The sequence below is a fragment of the Dipodomys spectabilis genome, unplaced genomic scaffold, assembly GCF_019054845.1.
Source record: "Dipodomys spectabilis isolate Male_0828 unplaced genomic scaffold, ASM1905484v1 ptg000051l, whole genome shotgun sequence".
Lineage (NCBI taxonomy): Eukaryota > Metazoa > Chordata > Mammalia > Rodentia > Heteromyidae > Dipodomys > Dipodomys spectabilis.
The window spans coordinates 9,643,214-9,664,310 of NW_024870728.1; the positions used below are offsets into that span (position 1 = coordinate 9,643,214).

The 21,097-nt window shown below is 41.8% G+C and overlaps 1 protein-coding gene across 1 annotated transcript in view; it reads left to right on the forward strand.

The window, feature by feature from the left end:
• Epha4 (EPH receptor A4) overlaps window positions 1-21,097 on the forward strand; it is a 142,804-nt gene that overhangs the window by 101,897 nt on the left and 19,810 nt on the right. The window contains exons 6-11 of the mRNA XM_042679274.1: window positions 5,312-5,436; window positions 6,549-6,708; window positions 7,653-7,764; window positions 15,341-15,399; window positions 17,565-17,678; window positions 18,398-18,583. Coding sequence (XP_042535208.1) covers window positions 5,312-5,436; window positions 6,549-6,708; window positions 7,653-7,764; window positions 15,341-15,399; window positions 17,565-17,678; window positions 18,398-18,583 — 756 coding nt within the window. The remainder of the gene's footprint in view (window positions 1-5,311; window positions 5,437-6,548; window positions 6,709-7,652; window positions 7,765-15,340; window positions 15,400-17,564; window positions 17,679-18,397; window positions 18,584-21,097) is intronic.

Genomic DNA, 21,097 nt, shown 5'->3' on the forward strand with positions numbered 1-21,097 from the left:
CCAAGTAATGGTTAGCATTATAATTCTAAATGCCTATTTAGCTCTACTTTGGATTGTAAGTTTTTCGAGCAAAGTCTTAAAGAGTATTTGTTGAATGGCTGAATGGATACATATGTCAGCATGATTTGTAAATAAAAGAGGAAATGAAAGACATGCTTTGAATTAAGAACTTCTAAAATCCCCATGAGAATCAGCAGCAAAAAAAGAAAGAAAGAAAGAAAAAAAAAGATCTCCAAACAGTAAAATTGGCATCTTTTGGTCATTGGAAATTCTGCTGCCAAATTTGGAAAATTATGGACTTGGTTGAATGAGGCCATAAATCTTTCTTTGTAAACTACCTTTCGTAGTGCTTGCCTTTGTGATTTGTGCATCTATCATCTTTCTCTAACCATGATCCTGTCAACTGGTCTAACTAGCCTTTCTTGCTGTGTGTTAGGGCTAAATTCCAGCCATTAAACAATGCCTGCTTTTTTTTTTTCTTCCCAAGGGCACACAACTTCACTTATGACAACCATGCTCTTTATGAAGGAAGTCTGTGGCTAGTTAGGAATGCTTTTTAAACTATGACGCATCTCTTTCTTTTGGTGAGGGTGTGTAGATCAGCCTCCATCTTCCTCCTAGCCTCACCTCTGACTTTTCAGTAGAAGTGTTGTGTCTACAGTAAGTATGATAATGCTCCTTCCTACCCATTGTCCTGACACAGCTTGAATACAGATCAGCAGGTTCAACTGCCAAATTCTAGGAAAATGGGTACTTGAGTTGACATTAGAGTCTTTGGGTAAAACTATTACAAAACTTTCTTGATTTTTTTTCCCCCTACAGTATAAGATAGTGCTTAATACGATACTGAGGATTGTATTTTACTGAGTTTTCCTCATTCCCTAGATCCTTGTTAAGTGTGTGCATGGTGAATGAGTCAGTACTGAGGAGGAACTTTTGTTCTACTTGATCTCTAAAATGCCTGCTGTGTTCTGATTCCTTTGAACTAAAGCATCGATTTGTTCATTTATTTACCTTTTTGGAGGAGGGATTGCTTTTATCTGTTATTTTATCAATTGACTCCTTTCTCATCTCAAAGAGCACAGCAATGAAATGTTAGGATTCAGGAGCCAAATATTCCTAAACAGGAATCAGAATAGGCAGTGCTTTACAAATGTGGAAACAGCAGGGGTGACTTCAGAGATGTTTGAAGGAAGAATTACTTGGGATGTTACATAATATGAGTCAACCCTGGGTAAAAGTTTCTTCCTTTTCCTTTTCAGTTTTCTTTCAGTAATTCAGGGCTGGGATGTACCTGGTACTTCTGTATCTCTGACTCTGTCTCTCTCTGTCTCTGTCTCTCTCTGTCTCTCTGTCTTTCTGTCTCTCTCCCCCTCCCCCATCCTCCTTCCATTTGTGCCAGTACAAGGGCTTTAACTCAGGGGCTTATGCTCTGGCTTGGTTTTTTTCTAGCAAGACTTGTGCTTGAGCCACAGCTCCACTTTTGGTTTTTACTAGTTAATTGGAGAGGAGAGTCTCCTGGACTTTTATACCTGGGCAGTTTTTGAATCTCTCAGCCTCCTGAGTTGCTAGGATCCCAGGCCTTAGTCATGAGCACTTGGCTTAGCCTCCCAGCAAGCACTGATTACCTTGTTTTGTTTGCAGATTATTTTATGATTCCTACCATTAAGAGGAAGTGATTGTTAGGTTCCCCTGGGGAAAAATGAACCCCTTCCTCTTTGTTCTCCCTGGGGGCACTCATGGCCCCCTCTAGATATCACCTCCCAGCACCTGTAACCCAGGTACCTGGCTGGTGCACCTGGGTTAGTGGGAGGTCCCCAGGCTCTGAAGTCACTTCCTCTTCCTTTGAGGTCACTTGGGTTCTGCTAATGAACTCTCTTCCGCCTGAACAACCGTGTGGAGGTATCCTTTCTCCAACTCTTCCAGTGACACCAAGGTTTAGTTAGTGCATGCTTATAAATGGGAAGCTTCTTTCTCAAGATTCACAGGGCTGAAAGTAATGCATTTCAGAACAGTATCACTGAAATCTTAATACGAACTGCAGAAGGACGTGACACCAACGGGTGGCAGGAGAATGATGACATTTGGGACTCACGGGGGAAAGGAAGAACTGGGAAATTCCACTGCCAAATGTCTCGTCTTGGGAACTGAGCTGCGGGCGGGCACAAGGCAGGGCGATGGCTTCCAGATGTGCAGTTGGAGGCTCTGATGGAAACGAGATTGAAAAGGCAAGGGAAGAGCCTGGATGTGGCTTAGGAGGTGGAGGACAATCAAGTTGCTTCCTTTATAAAGTGGCCAATTTGGCAAAGCTGACTTCTCTCAAACCAGTGTTCTTAGCAGGGGAAGTTCAAAGCTCTCCTTGAAGGGTGCGGAATGACTTCTAGATTGTACTACAGGGCAGTTGTAGGGTTTAGGTGTGTCACCCCACCTCACTTGGCCACATATTGGTTTTGTCGCTGTTTCTCAGTAAGATGCTCCTGGTGTGCTGGTGGCTTACACCTGTCATCCTAACTCCTCATGGCTGAGATCTGAAGATTGCCACTTAAGGCCAGTTCGGGTAGGAAAGTCCTGAGACTCTTTCCTCTAATGAGCCATCAAAAAGCCAGAGTTCGAAGTGTGGCTCAAGTGGTAGGGTACTACCCTTGAGAGGAAAAAGCTCAGGGATATAGCATCCAGGCCCTGAGTTCAAGCCGCAGTACCTGCACAAAAAATAAAAAGAATCCAGGCTTGACATAATGTTTTTGTAAATCAGACTTCATTATGCTACTTTTCTCTGGTTGCATTTCTGTAAGCAGTTGCCGAAGACAAATCTCATCAGCTCAGCAATTTCCTGTCTCCCTCCTGCCATTTAACGTTCCCTTCTGTCCTGCTTGCCTCTTACTTGTATTTCTCCTTCAACCTCTCATTTTCCTGCATTTTTATGACCTCTGAGTTCAGGTCCACTCTTAGTTTCTTTTCACATTTGTGCCGATGTATTTTCTGAGTATGACTGCATCAGAACTATTCTATTAACTAACGTGATTGTAATATATTGCCGACTCCCTGTTAGCGATTTCTGAGCCCCTTGATTGAGCTCATATTCCCCTTGAATGGGCACAGGAACGTTGTTGCTCCAACTCCTAAAGTAGAAATTGGATTCATTTCCCCCACATACAGCGGTGCAGTGATAACCCAACTAGAGCGAAGCCGTCTTAGTTCATCAGTCCACCAGGAGGGCAGGCCAGCCAATTCTTTCCCAAGGAATATGTCGGTTATCAGAATCGAAGCCAGGACCATTTCGGAGAGCCAGTTCATTTTATAATTTTATGATGTTCCTCCTGCCTGCCTCCTTTCGAATGGCTTCACTTTTCTATTTCATTTCCCAATCCTGAACATTGGAGTTTAAAGAGCCCCTTTTTTATGGAGTGTATGTTAAAGTGCTCTGTGAAGCAATATATTTATTACCTGCAGTGAAATGGCTTTTCACAGCCAGGCAGCCTTCGTAGCCCCCGTGCTCCCTGTACATTTAAAGAAGTTTTGCTCCTTGTGTCTTAATGACAGCAAAGAAAGGCAATACGTGTATATGTGTGTGCGCATGTGTGCATCTCAGTACTGAGTTTGTGTGTGTGTGTGTGCATGTGTGCATCTCAGTGCTGTACCTGTGTGTGTATGTGTGTGTGTTTGTACATGTGTATATATTTGGTGTATATGTGTGTGTGTCTCTCTGTGGGTGTTAGGGGAAGGGAGTCTTAGAGCCTCTAATGAGCACATTTCCGTTTTTCATTCCCTCAGATGCTCAGTGGCTTCCATATGTGTGTGCCGCATGCAGCTTTGTTCATCCAGTTTGGTATTGCTAACCTTGGAGTTGCTTTTGATGGAGAACATGTGTAGCCATTGTATCTTTCACTTATGTTTATGCCTGAGATCCAATCTGGAAGAGCTTTGGAACTAAGAGAGAAAGATAGGGAAAAAACAAAACAAAACAGAATAGTGTGTGTATGTGTCTGTGGGGGGGGGGGGGTAGGGTGTGTGCGCTGCCTGCGTGTGTGCACACGCACACTGCCATTCTGATGTGTTCCTAACAGAGATGTCAGGCTGTCAAATAGCTGTCTCTAGAAGCCTCTCTGGATTCCGTTTAGTGAAGAGGTCTCCTTTTTTGTGACTGCCATTTGTCCTATCGGTTTCGCAGCCACCACCTGGAGACCCATCAAATATGGTTAAACTGGCCCATTTTCAGTAGCAATTTATTTTCCTTTATTGTTTCCCCCTGAGTTTGAAGATGATAGTCTTGTCTGAATTGGGGAAGGGCAGAAGGCCGATTAATTTGTTATTAATTTGTTGTTCCTCTGGAGACATTTTTGGATGATTGTTTTCACATATTCCCACAATTAGAGAACAAAAGTGAAGATGAATTCCATCTGGGAAGACCCCTAATCGCTAGTTGCACAGGGCAGCTTTGTTAGATAAGATTAAGGATTTCATGAATGCTCCCTCTTTCCCCTGGCCGTTACACAGCTGTGTCAGCCCTTGTCAATCGCAGCGCCGCTAGATAACAATTGACTGGAGATGACACCACAGCAGAGGAAAGGCGAGCATTATCAGGCAGCCTGGTTTTATACATCTCAAGTACGGCCTTCCTTCCCAGGCCCCAAAACGTGCCCAAGAGGACCGCCTTTATGTCTCCTTCAATGGGAAGAGGAAGAGGCTGGCAGTTCAGCAGGCAAAAGCAAATGTTTCAGTTCTTAGGAAATGGCCACAATTGCCATTATGTCCACAGAGACCAGCCTTGCTTCATTTGTATTCTTCCTTTTGCATGGTTGTCTTTAAACTGAAATTTCTCACTCTAATGAATCACTGCTTTTATTTGTATTCGAAAATCTGTAAATCCTTTCTTCACCTTCCAGCATTCCCTAGATTGCCTATGGAAGACTTACACGTTCCCTTGGTTGTATTGCGTTAAATATCAGTACAATGATACTTAGAACACTGGAAGGCAGGCTGAAAGGCAGACTACTGAGCGTAAGAAGAGGAGTTCTTCAAGACCATCCTACCTTGAAAAAGACCAACCTAGGCAGCCCAGGGTTTCCTTTACCTGCAGCTTTGTATGTGAAATGGCTGTGGGTGCGGGAGTAGTGGCAGGCCTGTGGACATACCAGTCCACTGCATGACAGATGGCCAAATGACTTTTTAAACAAGATATGCTTGTACTGGAGAAGACAAAAATGTAGAAGACATTTCTACATGATGTTTTTAAGTAAGGTAAATGATGAGCTGATAACCCTCCAGACCTTTTTTAACCCTAAGACAACATTCCTTCTTGTTTTCCTGACAGCACCGTCATCCATTGCTTTGGTGCAGGCTAAAGAAGTCACAAGATACAGCGTGGCTCTGGCTTGGCTGGAACCAGATCGGCCCAATGGGGTTATCTTAGAATATGAAGTCAAGTATTATGAGAAGGTAATACTCTTCCCTGCCTTTTCCTTCCCTTCCCTCTCTTTGTCCTTTCTCCTTCCTCTCTTCCCTCCTTCCCTCCATCCTTCCCTCTTCCAATCCTTCTTGCCCCCTCCTTCCATCTCTTCCTTCCCTCTCTGTCCTTCTCCTTCTCCCTCCCTTTCTTTCCTCTTTTCCCTCCCTTTCGCCCTTCTTCTCTCCATACCCCCCTTTCCTTTCTTCCCTCCTTCCCTCTTTCCTTCCTTCCTTCCATTTTGTTTTTGACCAGTTCTAACTCGTGAAATTCCTATGACTATCAGTATGAAATGTATTTTGTTTCTCTATCAGATCTTAAGTTTATTATTTAGTTATCTTAAAACATTGAAATACATTGTGTTTAATATACCTGTAGTTCTTCTTTCTAGTAATGGAAAGGAAAACAGCTAAGAGGTCCTCATGTATAATTCTTCCATCAGGGAAACTGATTTGCAGGGGTGAAGCAATGATGTGTTTGAACACATCACTGCTACCAGTGATGGAATGTGGGTTCTGGTGACTTTTAATAGAAAATTGAGGATGCAAGATTGCATTCTTCTGCCCCTTAAAGTTATAAGAATGTATTATTTTTACAAATAACTTGTCATTTAAAGGACAGAATTTTAAAGACAGCTATTTACGTCCAAGGCTCTCTAGAAAATGAACAATTGCTTCTCCTTTTTAAAGATAATCATTTATTGGATTTTTTTTTTATTCAAAGCAGAAAAGGTATTGGACTTTTACTTTTTTTTTATTGAAATCAGATTACTGTATTTTTGGCATTTCTTAGACAAAACATACAAAAAAAGACAAGGGACATTAAATTGCTTATTATGGAACTAGAAGAGCACCAGCCATCAGTTAATGTTTTGTTTTTCTTCTTCCCACAAATACTTATCAACAACCATCAGACTTGAATTCTGCATTTCTTTCAACATGTCCAAAGTAGTTCCAACATTAAAGATAATGCAGGCCTTCTAGAGACTCTGTGCAGCTCCATTTACTTTCAATTCCTGAGACTGGCTCATCTTCAATATTGTGTCTAAAGTCAGCAGGGGACTTAACGCTGCTGCCTTCCCCAATTGTATCTCCCTGTGATGCAGGACCAGAACGAGCGGAGCTATCGTATCGTTCGGACAGCCGCCAGGAACACGGACATCAAAGGTTTAAATCCTCTGACTTCGTACGTTTTCCATGTGCGGGCCAGGACAGCTGCCGGCTACGGTGACTTCAGTGAGCCGCTGGAGGTCACAACCAACACAGGTAACATGGACCACCCAGACCCATTCCCGGTTCTTTCACAGCCCAGAGTGAATCTCACCAAGGTGAAATCGAAGGAGCGTTCTATTCGTTTTGGTTGGCATCCATCTTGTTGCAATGGATGTGGTATGAAATAAGATAGCCAATGTCTGCAACTTGGGCAATCTCATGCTATTTAAGGAAAAACCATTTTTCATAGTATATCAGATCTGTCTTTTCATATAAATAAACAATGTTGCCAATTTTGCTTTCTCATTTGGAGCCTTCTACAAACCATGAAAAATGGGATTACCAAGCTGACTAATTGAGGGTTATATAGCTACCCTACATTAAGATAAGAACTTTTCTTCCTGAGAACATTAAAGAAGGAGCCAAATATACCATTCCCCCCCACCCCTACTTATTTCTTGGAACTCGTTTAAATCAAATCAGATCAGCTGTGTGTATGTTTTTAAGCCCGCTTTCAATAAACATACCAGATCTCTATACACATGAGTTGGATCCACGCTGAAGTATAAGATTCCTTACAAGCTAGCATTGGACCTATTTGATGTTAGGGCAGAATTTTTAATATTCATTATAGAAGATGATTTCACTGATACATTATTAAATATAATGAAAATGAAAGAAAATCAGACAAGAAAGCAAGGTTGAATCAGAAGAAGACTGAAATCCTTGATAGTATAAAGTGATGACATAAAGGAAAAAGGATCAGAGTATCTTTGCCATGTGGAATTTAATGTCTCTGTTTGCCATGCAATGATAGAAAGCAGGTATTTGTCTTACAAAGGTTGTCTTAGACAGGACTGTTGCATGAACATTTACCGGGGTCCACGGAAACTTCCAGCAATCCCAATAGGTTCAGAAGGTTGACTGTGGGGACGCAGTTAGAAGTTCTACCTCTCAGAACCTTTCCCCACTTGACCCCTGTGTGATTGTTGTTCCAGTGCCTTCCCGGATCATTGGAGATGGAGCCAACTCCACCGTTCTTCTCGTCTCTGTCTCCGGCAGTGTGGTGCTCGTGGTCATACTCATTGCTGCTTTTGTCATCAGTAAGAGGTAAGGACTGAAACCAGCCTTATATGCGCCTCACCTTCTCGGTTTTATGGGGAAGCCTTTTGTCTTCTCTACACGAAGCCGAGGCTTATGATTAGCTTCATAAACATGGCGTTTGGGTGCCAAACTCCTTCCTCGTAGCTTTGATCTTCCCGTGGCCTTCCTGGAGCTGACACTGGCAGTCTACACTGCTGGGAGTCTCAGAAAAGCCCAACCAATGCCAGGAAAACCAAGCCGAAGAAAAAGCCAATGGGAGATGTGTTGATATTTCAAGCTGTAAAGTGTTACATGCATCCCTTTGTTAAGAGGGACTTCACTGTAAGCATCCCTTCGTCCAGAGGGACTTCCCTGACAAAGGCAAAAAAAAAAATAAAAACATCTTTCGCATGGCTTGACAATAATGGTTATGAAAGCAATGCATGCTTTCTCTCTGCCTTCCCTCAGCAGAGGTTGTCAGCATTCCCAGAGGCTCACCCCTGAGCATGGGGTGGGTATGGCGTTGCAGAGTTTCTATGCTCTGAGTGCTGACAGTCTAACTTGATACTGACAAAGAAATTCAGAAAGGCATAACCGCGGCTTTGCCAGCATATTCCTTGGAAGGCACTTTTTCTGCTGCTTTGCCTCCATTCGCTTTTCACACTGCCCTCACCATCCCTTACGAGCCCCACGTCTGGGCCTTCATCTTAGGGTTTTGATGGGTAAGCTTCTCATGTCATAGAAGAGGAGGAGGAACATGTGATCTTGTTTAGGATTATTTCATTGCCCTGCTGGTCAGGAGAGCTACTGCTGGTTCCCCGGTAGCCCTGCTTGGCTCTTGGGCAGTAACTGTCGCACCGTCCCTCTCTGCCTGCTGCTGATTTCACCAGTGCCACAGTAGCACCTTGGCTATTGTCACTGCGTATGCCAGTGCACATTAAAAAGAGGGTGGTAACCACAGCTGCCTGGATGGTGCCAGTTGTCCCATGCCCTTCTTAACATCCAGGCTTCCACCTTCACTCTCCAGAATGTCCGGGTGTAGAGGAGCTGAATGCTTCAGCCTACTCTGGTGTAGAGCAGTGCCTCATTCTTTCTGGCCTGTGTATTTGGGAATGAGTGTGCTTGTATTGGTATGACGTCTGTCAGACAAGTTGGAGTGGAGAAGTAAGTGGAATCTCCACGACGTTATTAAACTTTGGAAGTCAGTCAAGAAGAGTCTTGTGTGTTGTCATTTGAGTTTGCCTCCATGCATGTGCCATGCATGTAACATGTGGGAAAAGTGTGTGTATGGGTGGTATTTATCCATCCGGTATCTGGGAAACAGGGATTTGGGAAAGGGCATTGGGCAGACATTTCAGGGGATTAGTTTTAAGAATTTCTGCATTGGAAATTTTTGCAGCATCATTAAGTAATGCTTGTGAGGCAGTGAAGACATTTAAAATAAGTGTGTGTCTCAGAAACAATGGGCTGAAATCCAGAATCATGTGATCCTCACAACTCTCCTCAGTAGCCAAGAGGGCTTGTCTTGTGTCCTGACCACATTCTTCCTTCTGTTCAGGGACATTCTGGAGTTGTAGTCCAGCTTTCCGTTAGCCACTTGTTTTTCTCATTTTATCTATCCCTGAATACAGCAAACTGAGGTGTTTAGAGATAAATCTTGTCACTGTGTTTCTTCCATTGACCAAAAGAAAAAGGAAAAAAAAAAGTCCAAATGTGATTCAAAGAGTGAAAATTATTAAAAGTCATAGTGATAGAAAATAGCAACCTCATGCTTGATGACTTAATTCCCTTTCTGGTTGTATTGACCACTTTATTATATAAGGTAGGACTGATAGCAGGATGCATTGGTTTTCCAGTTCTAAGTCTCCCCCTCCCTGGGAGGATTGAGTCTGTCGAGTTATCCAGCGATGATTCCTGTTCCTTATCCCCCATTAAAAAAAAGCTGTCACTTCCCAAGGCTGATAAACATGGGTTGGTGATTGGTCCTCAATGGATCACTTTTTAGAAAATGAAATGTCAACCCTTTGCCCTCATATTGATTCTTCTTTAGTGCTGGTCATAAAGCTGTCAGGGGAAGGGTTTCCTGGAGCCAGGTAGCTGACAGGTTTGCAGGAGCTGATGCACACTCAGCCAATTCTTCTCCCATGCAGGTTGTCTGTCTGCTCTGTTATCTCCAACTACCAATGTTCAACAGAGATAGGTGCAGGTGAACAGAGAGGAGACAAGTATTGCGGACAAAAGTTAGATCCAGGGCTTTCATAAAAATACAAACCAAAGCAATAAGTGGTACCCTGGAAATCATGTTGCCAGATTTCGGCAGCCAGCAGTAGGAGAAAGCAACTGATTAAGACACCTAAGCCTACCCAATCTAGGCTGTGCCCTTGGCCAGTGGAATTCTGAGAGTCACAGAATATTGATGCCAGAGAAGAGGCTAACAATGAATCCCTTGTAGTGACTGCTTGAAACTTGAACCCTATCTGGGGCAAGGAGTAGATAGAAAGGAGAAATTTTTCAGTGTTTCTAAGGAACACCAGGAGAAAATGTGTCTGTTTGGCGATTTGTTATTTAAAGGAAGGTTCATAGTTGGCATCATGCTGGATTTTGAAATAGCAATTGTTTCGTTGATTTTACTGTATTCTCTTTACACTGCCAAGTCTGAGCTTAAGGTCAGGTGTGATCATCTACAATGGATACATTTTTGGTGTTTCTCTTGGGGCCAACCTGAATGTGTAAGCATTTGGGCCTCTCAGAGAAAGAATCGCACTACTTGATGTAAAACCTTTATTTACATATTTGACAGAAGATATTACATAGTGTGTGTTCATTTAGATGTATGTTTATACTGCTTACATGATGTCAAGTAAATTAATTTACATTTCTATAGGCATCATTGATCAGTGTCTTCATCCCTTAAGCTACATTTCGGGATGGAGTCAAGATTGCCGATGGCATAATTGTACCTGTCCTGTAGTTCACAGGCACGACACTGTGTGATGCCGTCACCAGGAATCTTATCCTGCAAGCCACTATTTCCTTAATTACATATTTAGATATTTGTGATCTCTGCAGTGTTGCCACTTGCTTTACTGCATTTCAAAAGGATTGCTCTGAAAAGACTGTTAACATTGGGGTTATATGACAATTCGGAAGTCATAACCTCCAGGACTAATGGCTGAAATTTCTGTGTGAAATTTCTCTGACAATTCCCTTTCAGACCAGCAGTTGCATCAGTTCACCTTGAAAAACATCCTAAGGCAGTATGAATTCAGATAGTTTTAGGATAGCCTGTTTTCCCCAATACTATTTTCTTGTTCACACGTGAGAACTATAATACAAAGAGTGTTCCTGAGGATTTTGCTTTATTATTTACTTTAGGGGGGGAAAACGTTAGTGGCTAAGGAAAAGTATTAACTTGATAATAAAGCATTCATTACTTTTATAATAACTTTCTAATAACTGCTAGCCATACTTTGTTTTTACTTACTCTAGGATTAAGAAGTGAAGGCATAATTTAGACACATCTATCAGGTCTTGGAAACTTGTGGTCCGTGGATGAACAACAAGTCCTAAATACCCAATGCAAAGTCAGAGTTTGTAACTTTTGTGTTCTTATTGGAAGTGAATATTTCTGCCTTTGGAGCTAACAGTTCACAGGATGCTAACACGGTTTCTTTTCCTCCTGTATCTGTCTTCCCCTGTGCCTTAATTTTCTTCTCTGGAATATTATGATCACATAAGAATTGAACACACTTAAATGTGAGCCTAAATTGGCTCTGATGAAGTCATGTAAATTTGCACAATTAGGGGGCAGATGGCACCTGAGGAACACTATTTACTTGCATGCAATCGTGTGGTCCAATCCCAACTATTTCAAAATGTTGCTCATGAAGAACATTCAGACATCATTCAGCGTGAGAACAAGGACAGCATAGGAAAAGGGAAAATGAAGGCTGGGCCTCAGTGAATCTTCATGGGTGATGGGGTTGAGTGCTGGCCAGGGGCCCTCTAGAAGTCTGGCTTCTTACTATGCTGCCAATCTCCTTGTATCTGCACTGCTAGCCAAATAAATTACTTACCTTTTACTAATTGGTTTTGGAATGATGAACCCCATCCACCAAAATCTGTCCACTTGATCATGAAAGTTCCATTTTGATAAAAGCAGGCTCTAGGCCTGTGGTTTGTTTTTACTGAATAGTCAAGGTGCCAGAAACAACACATCGGGCTGGGAGGGTTCAGGCTGTTCCTAACTATGTTGGTTAATACTCTCATTAGTGGGGCCCTGGGATGACAGAGGGGAGGGCCAGGCCCTTTGCCAGAACCCCTGCTGTGAAAAGGCTTCCTGTTCCCTACTGACCACTCACTCTACTTACCGCTCTTCTCCTGCCCCTCTGGGTCAGCCTGTCTACAACTCTGTAATTAAGAAAAATCTTCCACAAAGCTTTGCTTCCGCCATTCAGGTGATCTGCCTCAGATGTCGGCTCTTCTTTGGGCTCTTGGGTTGCTCCAGGCAGGCTGTCCTAAGAGTAAGCGCCTTTCCTGGGACAATAATGAGCCACATTGTCCTCCTTTGAGCCAAGGGGAAAGGAAAGGGTCATCAGGTGACAAAAGTCAAGAAGAACGTGGACATTTTTGTTTCCAAGGTATTAGAGAGCTAATGGGGCTGCAATTAGCCTTCGAACAATAATCCTGGTGTTTCATTTGTTGGCGTTCTCTGTGTCCCGGTCGGGTCCTCTCCCCCAAATAACACTCTGAGTAAGGAAGTGCCTGTAAAATAGACACCTTCATCACAATTCCAATGCCTCTTTCTATGCTGAGAAGTCTGAGGAAAGCATGAGAAAATCAGTCTTGTAATTAATGACTCCTGGCATTTGTATTTCCTCTGGCTTTGCTACCTTTAATGAATGTTTTTGATGTAAAACCAAAAGCCATGTTCCTGGGCAGCTTGAGGCTGAAGGTTTCTACGTGCATGCCAGGGGGTTGCGAATGTGGTTCAATGATTAGGCACTAAGCATGCACAAGACCCTCCTGTTCTACAATGTTAAAGATCTAAAATGGTTTAACAGATTGCAGAGCTTTGGGCAGCACTGATAAAACACAGTCCCTCAACTAGCAGACTCTATTGTGCCTTGATTGGTGTAGTCTAGTCTCACATTATTTTCTTATGAGAGGCAAAGAAAGGATGGGTAGAGAAGACATCGGAGGGACAATCTTTCATAGAATGTTGTTTATTCATGAAGCAATAGATTTTAAGGGCAGGTGTGCTGGGTGCAGGGAGCGGACACCTGGAATCAATCCTCTGTACCGAAGATCTCGATTTGAAGCTAGCTCAGGCAGAAAACATGAGACTCTTATTCCAATTAGAGAAAACCTGCAAGAAGAGTAGCTGAAGTGGCAAAGCACCAGTCCTGAGGGAAACAGCTAAGTGAGGGCCATGAGGCCCTGAGTTCAGGGCCCGAGCCGGCCACTGGTGGCTCACGCCTGTAATCCTAGCTACTCAGGAGGCTGAGATCTGAGGATTGCGGTTCCAAGCCAGCCCGAGCAGGAAAGTCCGTGAGACTCCTATTTCCAATAAACCACCAGAAAACCAGAAGTAGCACAGCGGCTCAAGTGGTAAAGTGCTTGCCTTGAGCTGAAGAGCTCAGGGACAACACCTAGGCCCAGAGTTCAAGCCCCATGACCAAAAAAAAAAAAAAAAAGTTGAATCCAATTTAAGTAAATTTACTGATAAATTTACTATTACTTCTCACCAGTTACCTTGTAACTGCTCCTCTAGGAGAGCACCTGTGAATTACAGACTGGATCATGGCAGCTATGTAGTTCTTGTAACTCAGTGTGTGTGTTGGGGGGCGGAGGGGGGCTGCGTGTCCTCTCATCTGTACAATGGGGTGAATGTGTGGCTCCCCACCTGATTCCTTTCACGAGGTTGTTGTGAAGATGCAATGAAATAATAGACCTGTTTGAAGGCCCTTTGAAAAGTTAAATACAAAGGAAAACACAGGCTGTTATTTGGTACCAAAATATGCACGCTTCAGATACCCGTGGTAACTGGGGTCTCGGTTTTGCAAAGCTGGTTCCTACTTTGCAAACTGTTAGGGGAGGAGATAACGTATGTGCTGAGAGCACTTTGAAAAGTTAAATGCCATGTAAAAGTGCAAAGTATTTATTATTTGCAAGGGACTTAACCACGTGGAGGAACATCTGTAGGCTCCCAGGGCCTGATTGCTGAGCTGGTTCTTGCAATGGTTGACAACTGGGAGAGGATGTGGGAGGGAAGCCCTGAGCATGCGCTCTGCGATGGGCGGCGCCTCACCAAGCTTTGGCTGGCTTCTTTAGGTTCTCTGCTGCGTTCTCCTTTGCCTGGTCATTCTGCCTTTCCACCCTTATGCAAAGTTCAGGAGTTGAGGGATCAGATTCTGACATGACGTCAGGCTCTGTGGCCAAGAGGAGTCTTTCCTTAGCTTGTAGCTTTCATTTCTTCATCTGAGAGTCTTAACTTGTCCTTAAAACTCAGGCAACACCAAGTGATTATAAATTTCAATGTTAATTTTACATACCGATAGTGTCACAGAAACTGGACTTTTTGTTCACTGACTTAGCTTCAGCCTCTTAAACTCTAGAGCTGTGATACCAACTGAGCTGATTTACCAATTGCTTTTTAGCATATACATTGTCCTGAGTCAATATCTAAGGTCTAGGGTATGGGTGCTGTCCCATAGAGCCTTTGCCTAACACATGCAGAACCTTGGGCTCATCTCCAGCATCACATACATTAAAAAAATGTGTGTGCACGTGCGTGCATGTGTATGTGTATAGATTTAATATATTTGATTCTTATCTTCAGCTATTTTCTGCTTTTATAAATGATGCTTATATTTCTCATTTGAGATTTATATCTTCTGCAGATTTATAATTCCCCTGACTTTGTAATAAAACCAAATTCAAAACCAAATCTCACTGGGCAGTGGAAGCAGAATATAAACTTTAAAATCCATGAGCCATTTTTACTGGAAGAATATTTAGTCAAAACTAGTTTTCTATAAAATCTTATTTGATTTAGTACCCAGCAAATATTTGCTCCCTAAATGTTCTCGAGTAATTGAAAGATTTATATATTGTAAGAGAAACGAACAGTTACATTGTTTTAAAAGTATAATATGATAGTGAGCCTGTGTGGTAGTGACTATGGTATTTATAGCAACGGGGCTCACTATGAATTGCTATGACATACTGAATATTATTGCCATTGGGTTTAGGCAGAATTATTCATGGCAACTCATTTTAATTAAAAATATAAATGTGTTTATATAATGGCTAGTAAACTTGTCTTCAATAGCATAAGTTTTCTCTGGCGATTGAAATTATATTAATAAAGTATTTAAAATATATAGTTAAGAGCAGAGACTCTGGACTCTTGGCATTAGATTTGAAACCATGACTTGTCAGCCCTCTGACCCATTCCTTGTGGACCTCAGTTTTCTTATCTGTAAAATATATATTGAATATTTGCTTGACTTGAATTATGGTAATAAAGAACTTGTCTTATGGCTTTTGTCATCGCTTTTGTGTTAGAGGAAAATTATTTTTGTTTCTCATTTTTTAATAGGCGGAGTAAATATAGTAAAGCCAAGCAAGAAGCAGACGAAGAAAAACATTTAAATCAAGGTACCAGAAGAAAATGTTTTGAGGGAGGTGGGTCATGGGGCTTGAACTTAGGGCCTGGGTTCTGTCCAAGCTTTTTTGCTCAAGGCTAGTGCTCTACAACTTTGAGCCACAGCATCACTTACAGTTTTCTGGTGGTTAGTTGGAAATAAGAGTTTCATGGACTTTCTTGCCTGAGCTGGCTTCAAACAGTGATCCTGAGATCATGAACCATCAGCACTCAGTGAAAAATATTTTTATTTCTAGAGTATATTTCATATTTCCTAGTTTAGAAGGACCTAAAATGAATATGGTTGCTAATGTTTGTATAATGTATTCCTTGTCCAAACAATATATTTCCAGGGCATCAATCTGCAACAAATGATTTGAGATTATTTAAAGTAAGGTTAAAGATGAGGGGTAGAAAAGTTCCTATGGATTTTTCATTTTCATTATTTTATCCTCACTCTGGCACGTTCCAGTAGCTTAAGGGGTAGTTATCTTAAAGACTTCATGGGTAATTTTTCTGATCGAAGCTAAAAATTGGGGTTGGGGTGGTAGAAGAAAAAGAAACAAGATAGTAATCCTTACTCTCCACTGAACAGCATTACGTGATGTAGAGTTAGTGACTGCAGTATCTTTTGTGGTTGTTTGTTTGTTTAATGGATTGTAGGGTATATTGATGTTCCAGATGGGCTCAAGGAATTAATTCAACGAAGTGGCTCCAGAATGATTTAAACAATTGACGACTAAGGAACACTGGAGCATTGGGCACACCTTGCCTGTACTGTCTCATCCCTCAGCCAATGTCACGTGTGCTGTTAGGGGCGTAGCTCATGCAAACAGAAAGTAAACTTGAACTTTAACAGGCTGACAGCTAACATATGAACTAAGATGTGCATAACATTAGCATAGGAGGTAGAGGAAAGAGAACCACTAGGAGAAGCTTCTATCTGCTGCGAAGTTTAACAACGTTCTATGTAGTCCTTCTTGTTTTCATTCTATAAAACTTTATTTTTTTATTGTTGTTACTTTTCACAAGGAATGTATGTTTGTAGACAGAAATGATACATTAAAAGGAAATGATAGTAAGACAAGGCCAACTTAAGTAGATTGTTAAGTAGATTGTTGTTAAAAATGAAAGCAGAGACAAGGAACAAGAGGGGCAGGCTGAGAAAACCAAAGAGATTAGGCCAACTGCTCTTCTATGTATTCAGGGCCATGGCTCATGTTCTGAATTTGGTTTGTGATTGTGAAGTACAGCCGGATTACCCTTCCATTCACAAGTAGTCTGTAACAATTATCTCCATCTGAACTTACTTCACAGTTAGAAGTGTGTATATAGTCTTCCCAAAATGGGTTGAAAACAAAGGCCCAGTGAAGAGTAAGTATATCTCAAATCAACCAACTGATATCTCTCTTGTGTATATGACCCTAACCTAAATTGAATTTAAACTTGTTAGATTTTTTTTTTTTCTTTTTATTTTGCTGGATATGGGGTTTGAATTCAGGGCCTGGGCGCTGCCCCTGAGCTCTTTTGCTCAAGGCTAGTACTCTACCACTTCAGTCACAGTGCCACTTCTGGGTTTTTCTGAGTAACTTACTGTAGATAAGAGTCTCACTGGACTTTTCTTGCCCAGGCTGGCTTTGAACCACAATCCTCATGTCTCAGCCTCTGGAGTAGCTAGGATTATAGGCATGAGCCACCAGTGCCCTGAAAACTTGTTAATTATTAGATATATTTAGTTGGTCCAGATATTGGTCAAAACCTGATACTCTGTAGACAGGGCCAGTGGAAAAAGAGAGTTCTAATGACTTTTGATAAGAGAAAAGCAGAGGGAGAACTTAAGAGCCTGGGCCAAGTAGCTATGAGTAACTGATAAGGACAACCATGTTGGGCTATCTCATTCCAAATTTCCAAAAAGATTCACTTTTTGTCTGTGGGATGGGTTGTTTTTAAACTCTTGTCCTTGAAGTATGAACACATTCCAGGAAATCAGTAGAGCTAGAGACTCTTAAACAGCTAACAATTCTTTGTTTACTCACTAATGAAAACCAGAGCAAGATTTTAAGCGTTTTCATTTCCCAAAGACCAGACAGCTAACCCAACTTTTTCTATGTTAAGGATTTATGTTTAGTGGTGGTTCCTGATAAGTGTTCTGTCCACCTATCCCATCTTCATTATTTAGGCGTTAGAACATACGTGGATCCTTTTACATACGAAGATCCTAACCAGGCAGTAAGAGAATTTGCCAAAGAAATCGATGCCTCCTGTATAAAGATTGAAAAAGTCATAGGAGTTGGTAAGTGCCTGAGCCTCTGTCTAATAAGTCTGCTTTTCTGATGGATATTATGTATTTAAGTTATAGAAATGTACATATGTGAAAATATATTTTGTATTTATCTAGATATGAAAATACTGTATGATGAAATTTCCATATTCAAAGCATAAAATGTGCTATGCTATGAAGTACTCCAGCTCAAAATTTGATTATTTATTTATTTATTTTGGTCAGTCATGGGGCCTGAACTCTGGGCCTGGGTGCTGTCCCTCAGCTCTTCAGCTCAAAGCTAGCACTCTACCACTTGAGACACAGCACCACTTCCAGTTTTTTCTGCTTATGTGGTGCTGAGGAATCGAACCCCTGGCCTCACGTATACAAGGCAAGCACTCTACCACCGAGCCACCTTCCCAGCCCAAATTTTGATTTTTTGAATGGAATGAATAGGCGTGTGTGAAAACTGAAGTCAGACTAAATTAAATGTTCATTTTACTTTTAACCATAACTCTTAAGAGTTTCAGCAAGTTTTGGAGTTTTTTTTTGTTTTTGTTTTTTGGTTTTTGTTCCTCTCCTCCTCCAAAGTATACTCTGATAAAATGGAGCTAATTGTGTGTGTTTCAGTGTCTGGGGGAGAATTACATGAAATGGTCTAGGTAAGGTTCTGTAATCAAGTACAGAATGAATGTTAGCGATTTCTTTTCTTCCGGTCCATCTCAGCTTCTCCTTTTCCACTTTCAAAGGTGAATTTGGTGAAGTCTGTAGCGGGCGTCTCAAAGTACCTGGCAAGAGAGAGATCTGTGTAGCTATCAAGACTCTGAAAGCCGGTTATACAGACAAGCAGAGGAGAGACTTCCTGAGTGAAGCCAGTATCATGGGACAGTTTGACCACCCAAACATTATCCACTTGGAAGGTGTTGTCACCAAATGTAAGTATTCAAGTCACTCCCTTTTCAAAGCCAAGTTCGGCATTACTGGGAAATTAAACACACATTTTCTTTCCAGGGAAATGACAGATGGCACAGACCCACTGATTGCTAATAGGAGGAAATCAGCCCAGGACAAGTCATTAATCTTGCAGTCAACTCTAAATGGGTCTATGGTTTCAGCTGATATCCTTCCCTCCAAGGCAGCTTGTGTGAAATTTTAGGAAAAATTAAATCTTGCCAATTTTTGATATGCCATACTATCTTTCAAAATCTTTGCTAGGCCAAATGGATTGTCACAGAGTAGGCGCAAGCAGATGGGAAGCAAAATAAAAGTTAAATACATTTCCGTAAGATGCACACCAAAAAGCCCCACCACACCTTGTGCTGGAAGTGTTGGCTCCAGGTGCCGGGAGCGAATCTGGGGAATCTTTCTTGTCTTGGGAGATTTGCTTGTCTGCTCTGCCTGATGGATAGCTGTTCCATACCTATTTACAGTAACACCTGGTTGAACCTCCCTTTCTTCGTCCATTAGCATTCTCTAAGGCTATGAACCATGCTTCAGTTAAAACACGGCACAGCTCAACAAATGCACTTGCAAAGCAAACCCTGAGCACATCTTCAAGGCTGGCTAAGACGGGCTTAGAAAGTGTCCCTTAGATAGGACAGCTGAAGCGGTCACTATTTAAGGTGGCTGTGTTCCAAGAGCCCTAATATCTACTGCTTCCAGCTAGGATCTTGTAAGCCTGGGGCTATGTCAGCAGGAAGGCCAGACTTTTTTTTTTTTTGATTCAAGGTGTCAGTGAAAATGTGCTTACAGGTGAGACAATGGCTGTTTCAGTAGTTAATGCCCCGGCTGAGGTGGAGAGGGTTTAAAAGGAAAAGTGAGATATAAACTGTTGGTTAAATATTAGTAGGATGCAGTCCTGAAGATCTGTAGGAGTAGAAATGGGAGGTTACTAAAAAGGGAAAATAGTCCCCTCCAATTTACATAGACTTAAGAAGTTTCTTAACCTTCTGGGGAAGTTTAATTCAGCAGTTGGAGCGGGTCCCTGAGTTTGCATTTCTAAAGAGCTCTGGACTAAGGAAGCCCTCTCTCTGGAGAAGCATTAGCCTAGGGGCAAAGCAGTTCACCTTGGTTGGTGGCTCAATTTTTCTGTTTCTGATTTTTTGTTTAAAAAAAGAAAAAAAGAAATGGTGCTAGACCAGGAACTTGCCTTACGAAGTTATTTGGAAGGGAGATGAGTGTGGTAAAATAAAATATTTGGAGTAGGGTGCCTAACAGTAGATTTTAAAATGCACACACACCTTACCTAGTGTTATTACATCTTAAAAGGTCCACCTTTGCTCATCTTGAGAATCCTTCAAAACTGGAAACTTGGTGCCAAGGATATATACTTTTCTGCCTAAGGTGAAGGCTATAATTAGCATAGAGTAGCTCTATTTGCTTTTTAAGATTAGTTTTACCGACAGGATATTTTTCTGTTGCCCATGGCCTTCGGAGCTACCTAGAGCCCCTGACTACTTTAATTAAAAGACAACATTCCCTTTAAATACTTGTGCAGGTCCGTTTTCTTAATTTAAAAAAAAAAGAGGCTGTGTTCCACTCAGGGTGGTTTTCCTGCTGCAGATAGTGATTTTCATGGTACTTCTACAGAAAAGACAAGAAACAGGGAATCTTTGTGTTAAAGTCCCACCGTGCCTCTAAAACCGGTAGCTATTACAGCTGTAACTGTTATAAATGACTGGATACATTTGCATAATGCAGTTGTCACTGAATTAAAATGATTTAAAATTTCCACCACAGGAGCTTGTCTGGGCTCTCTGCCCTCTTCTCCTGGTACCCCCATACTCTATACCCAGGGCTGGAGGTGGAGGGGTAGTGCTGAGAGGGGGCCTCCATTCCTGAGCCCAGCCTTAGCAGACCTAATGTGGGTGTGGCCTTTCCTCTTTATTCCTCTTGTAGAGCTTGTAAAGTTTTGGACAAATGGGTATGTTTTAGTAAACAGAAAAGGAAATGTAGAGAAATTATAAAGATGGTGCCAAGAGTCGGGGTAGGGAGGTGTGAGGGTGAAAGGCTGGAGTGGAAGAGTGTGAATTCGTTACCAGCACTTTCCTGAGTTACTTCCTAAATTGACAAGTGGATCCTAAATTCTCCCTACTCTTCTTCCCTCTCTTTGGGGTCTTCTCTTTCCCCAAAGCTCCAGAGGCACTAGTAAAATGAAAATAGGTGTTAATTCAAAGACATGAGAGTACCTGTCTTTCATTACATGACAAAGTATCTTTTGACCGAGGCAGATTAATTAAAACTCACTTAGACATATTTGTTCTGTGCTAAGACTGGTAGCCAGTAAATGAGTCTGAAAATACAGCCCTTCCCATTTAGGCTGAAGAAGGATCAAAAGAGGAACCACAATTGGTGTCTTCAGAAAAGGGGAAGATAGGAAGAGATTTGATTCATCCTTTAGTCTTTACCATCATAACTACTTGTTTTTTTTCAGATGTCTTTCCTTGCTT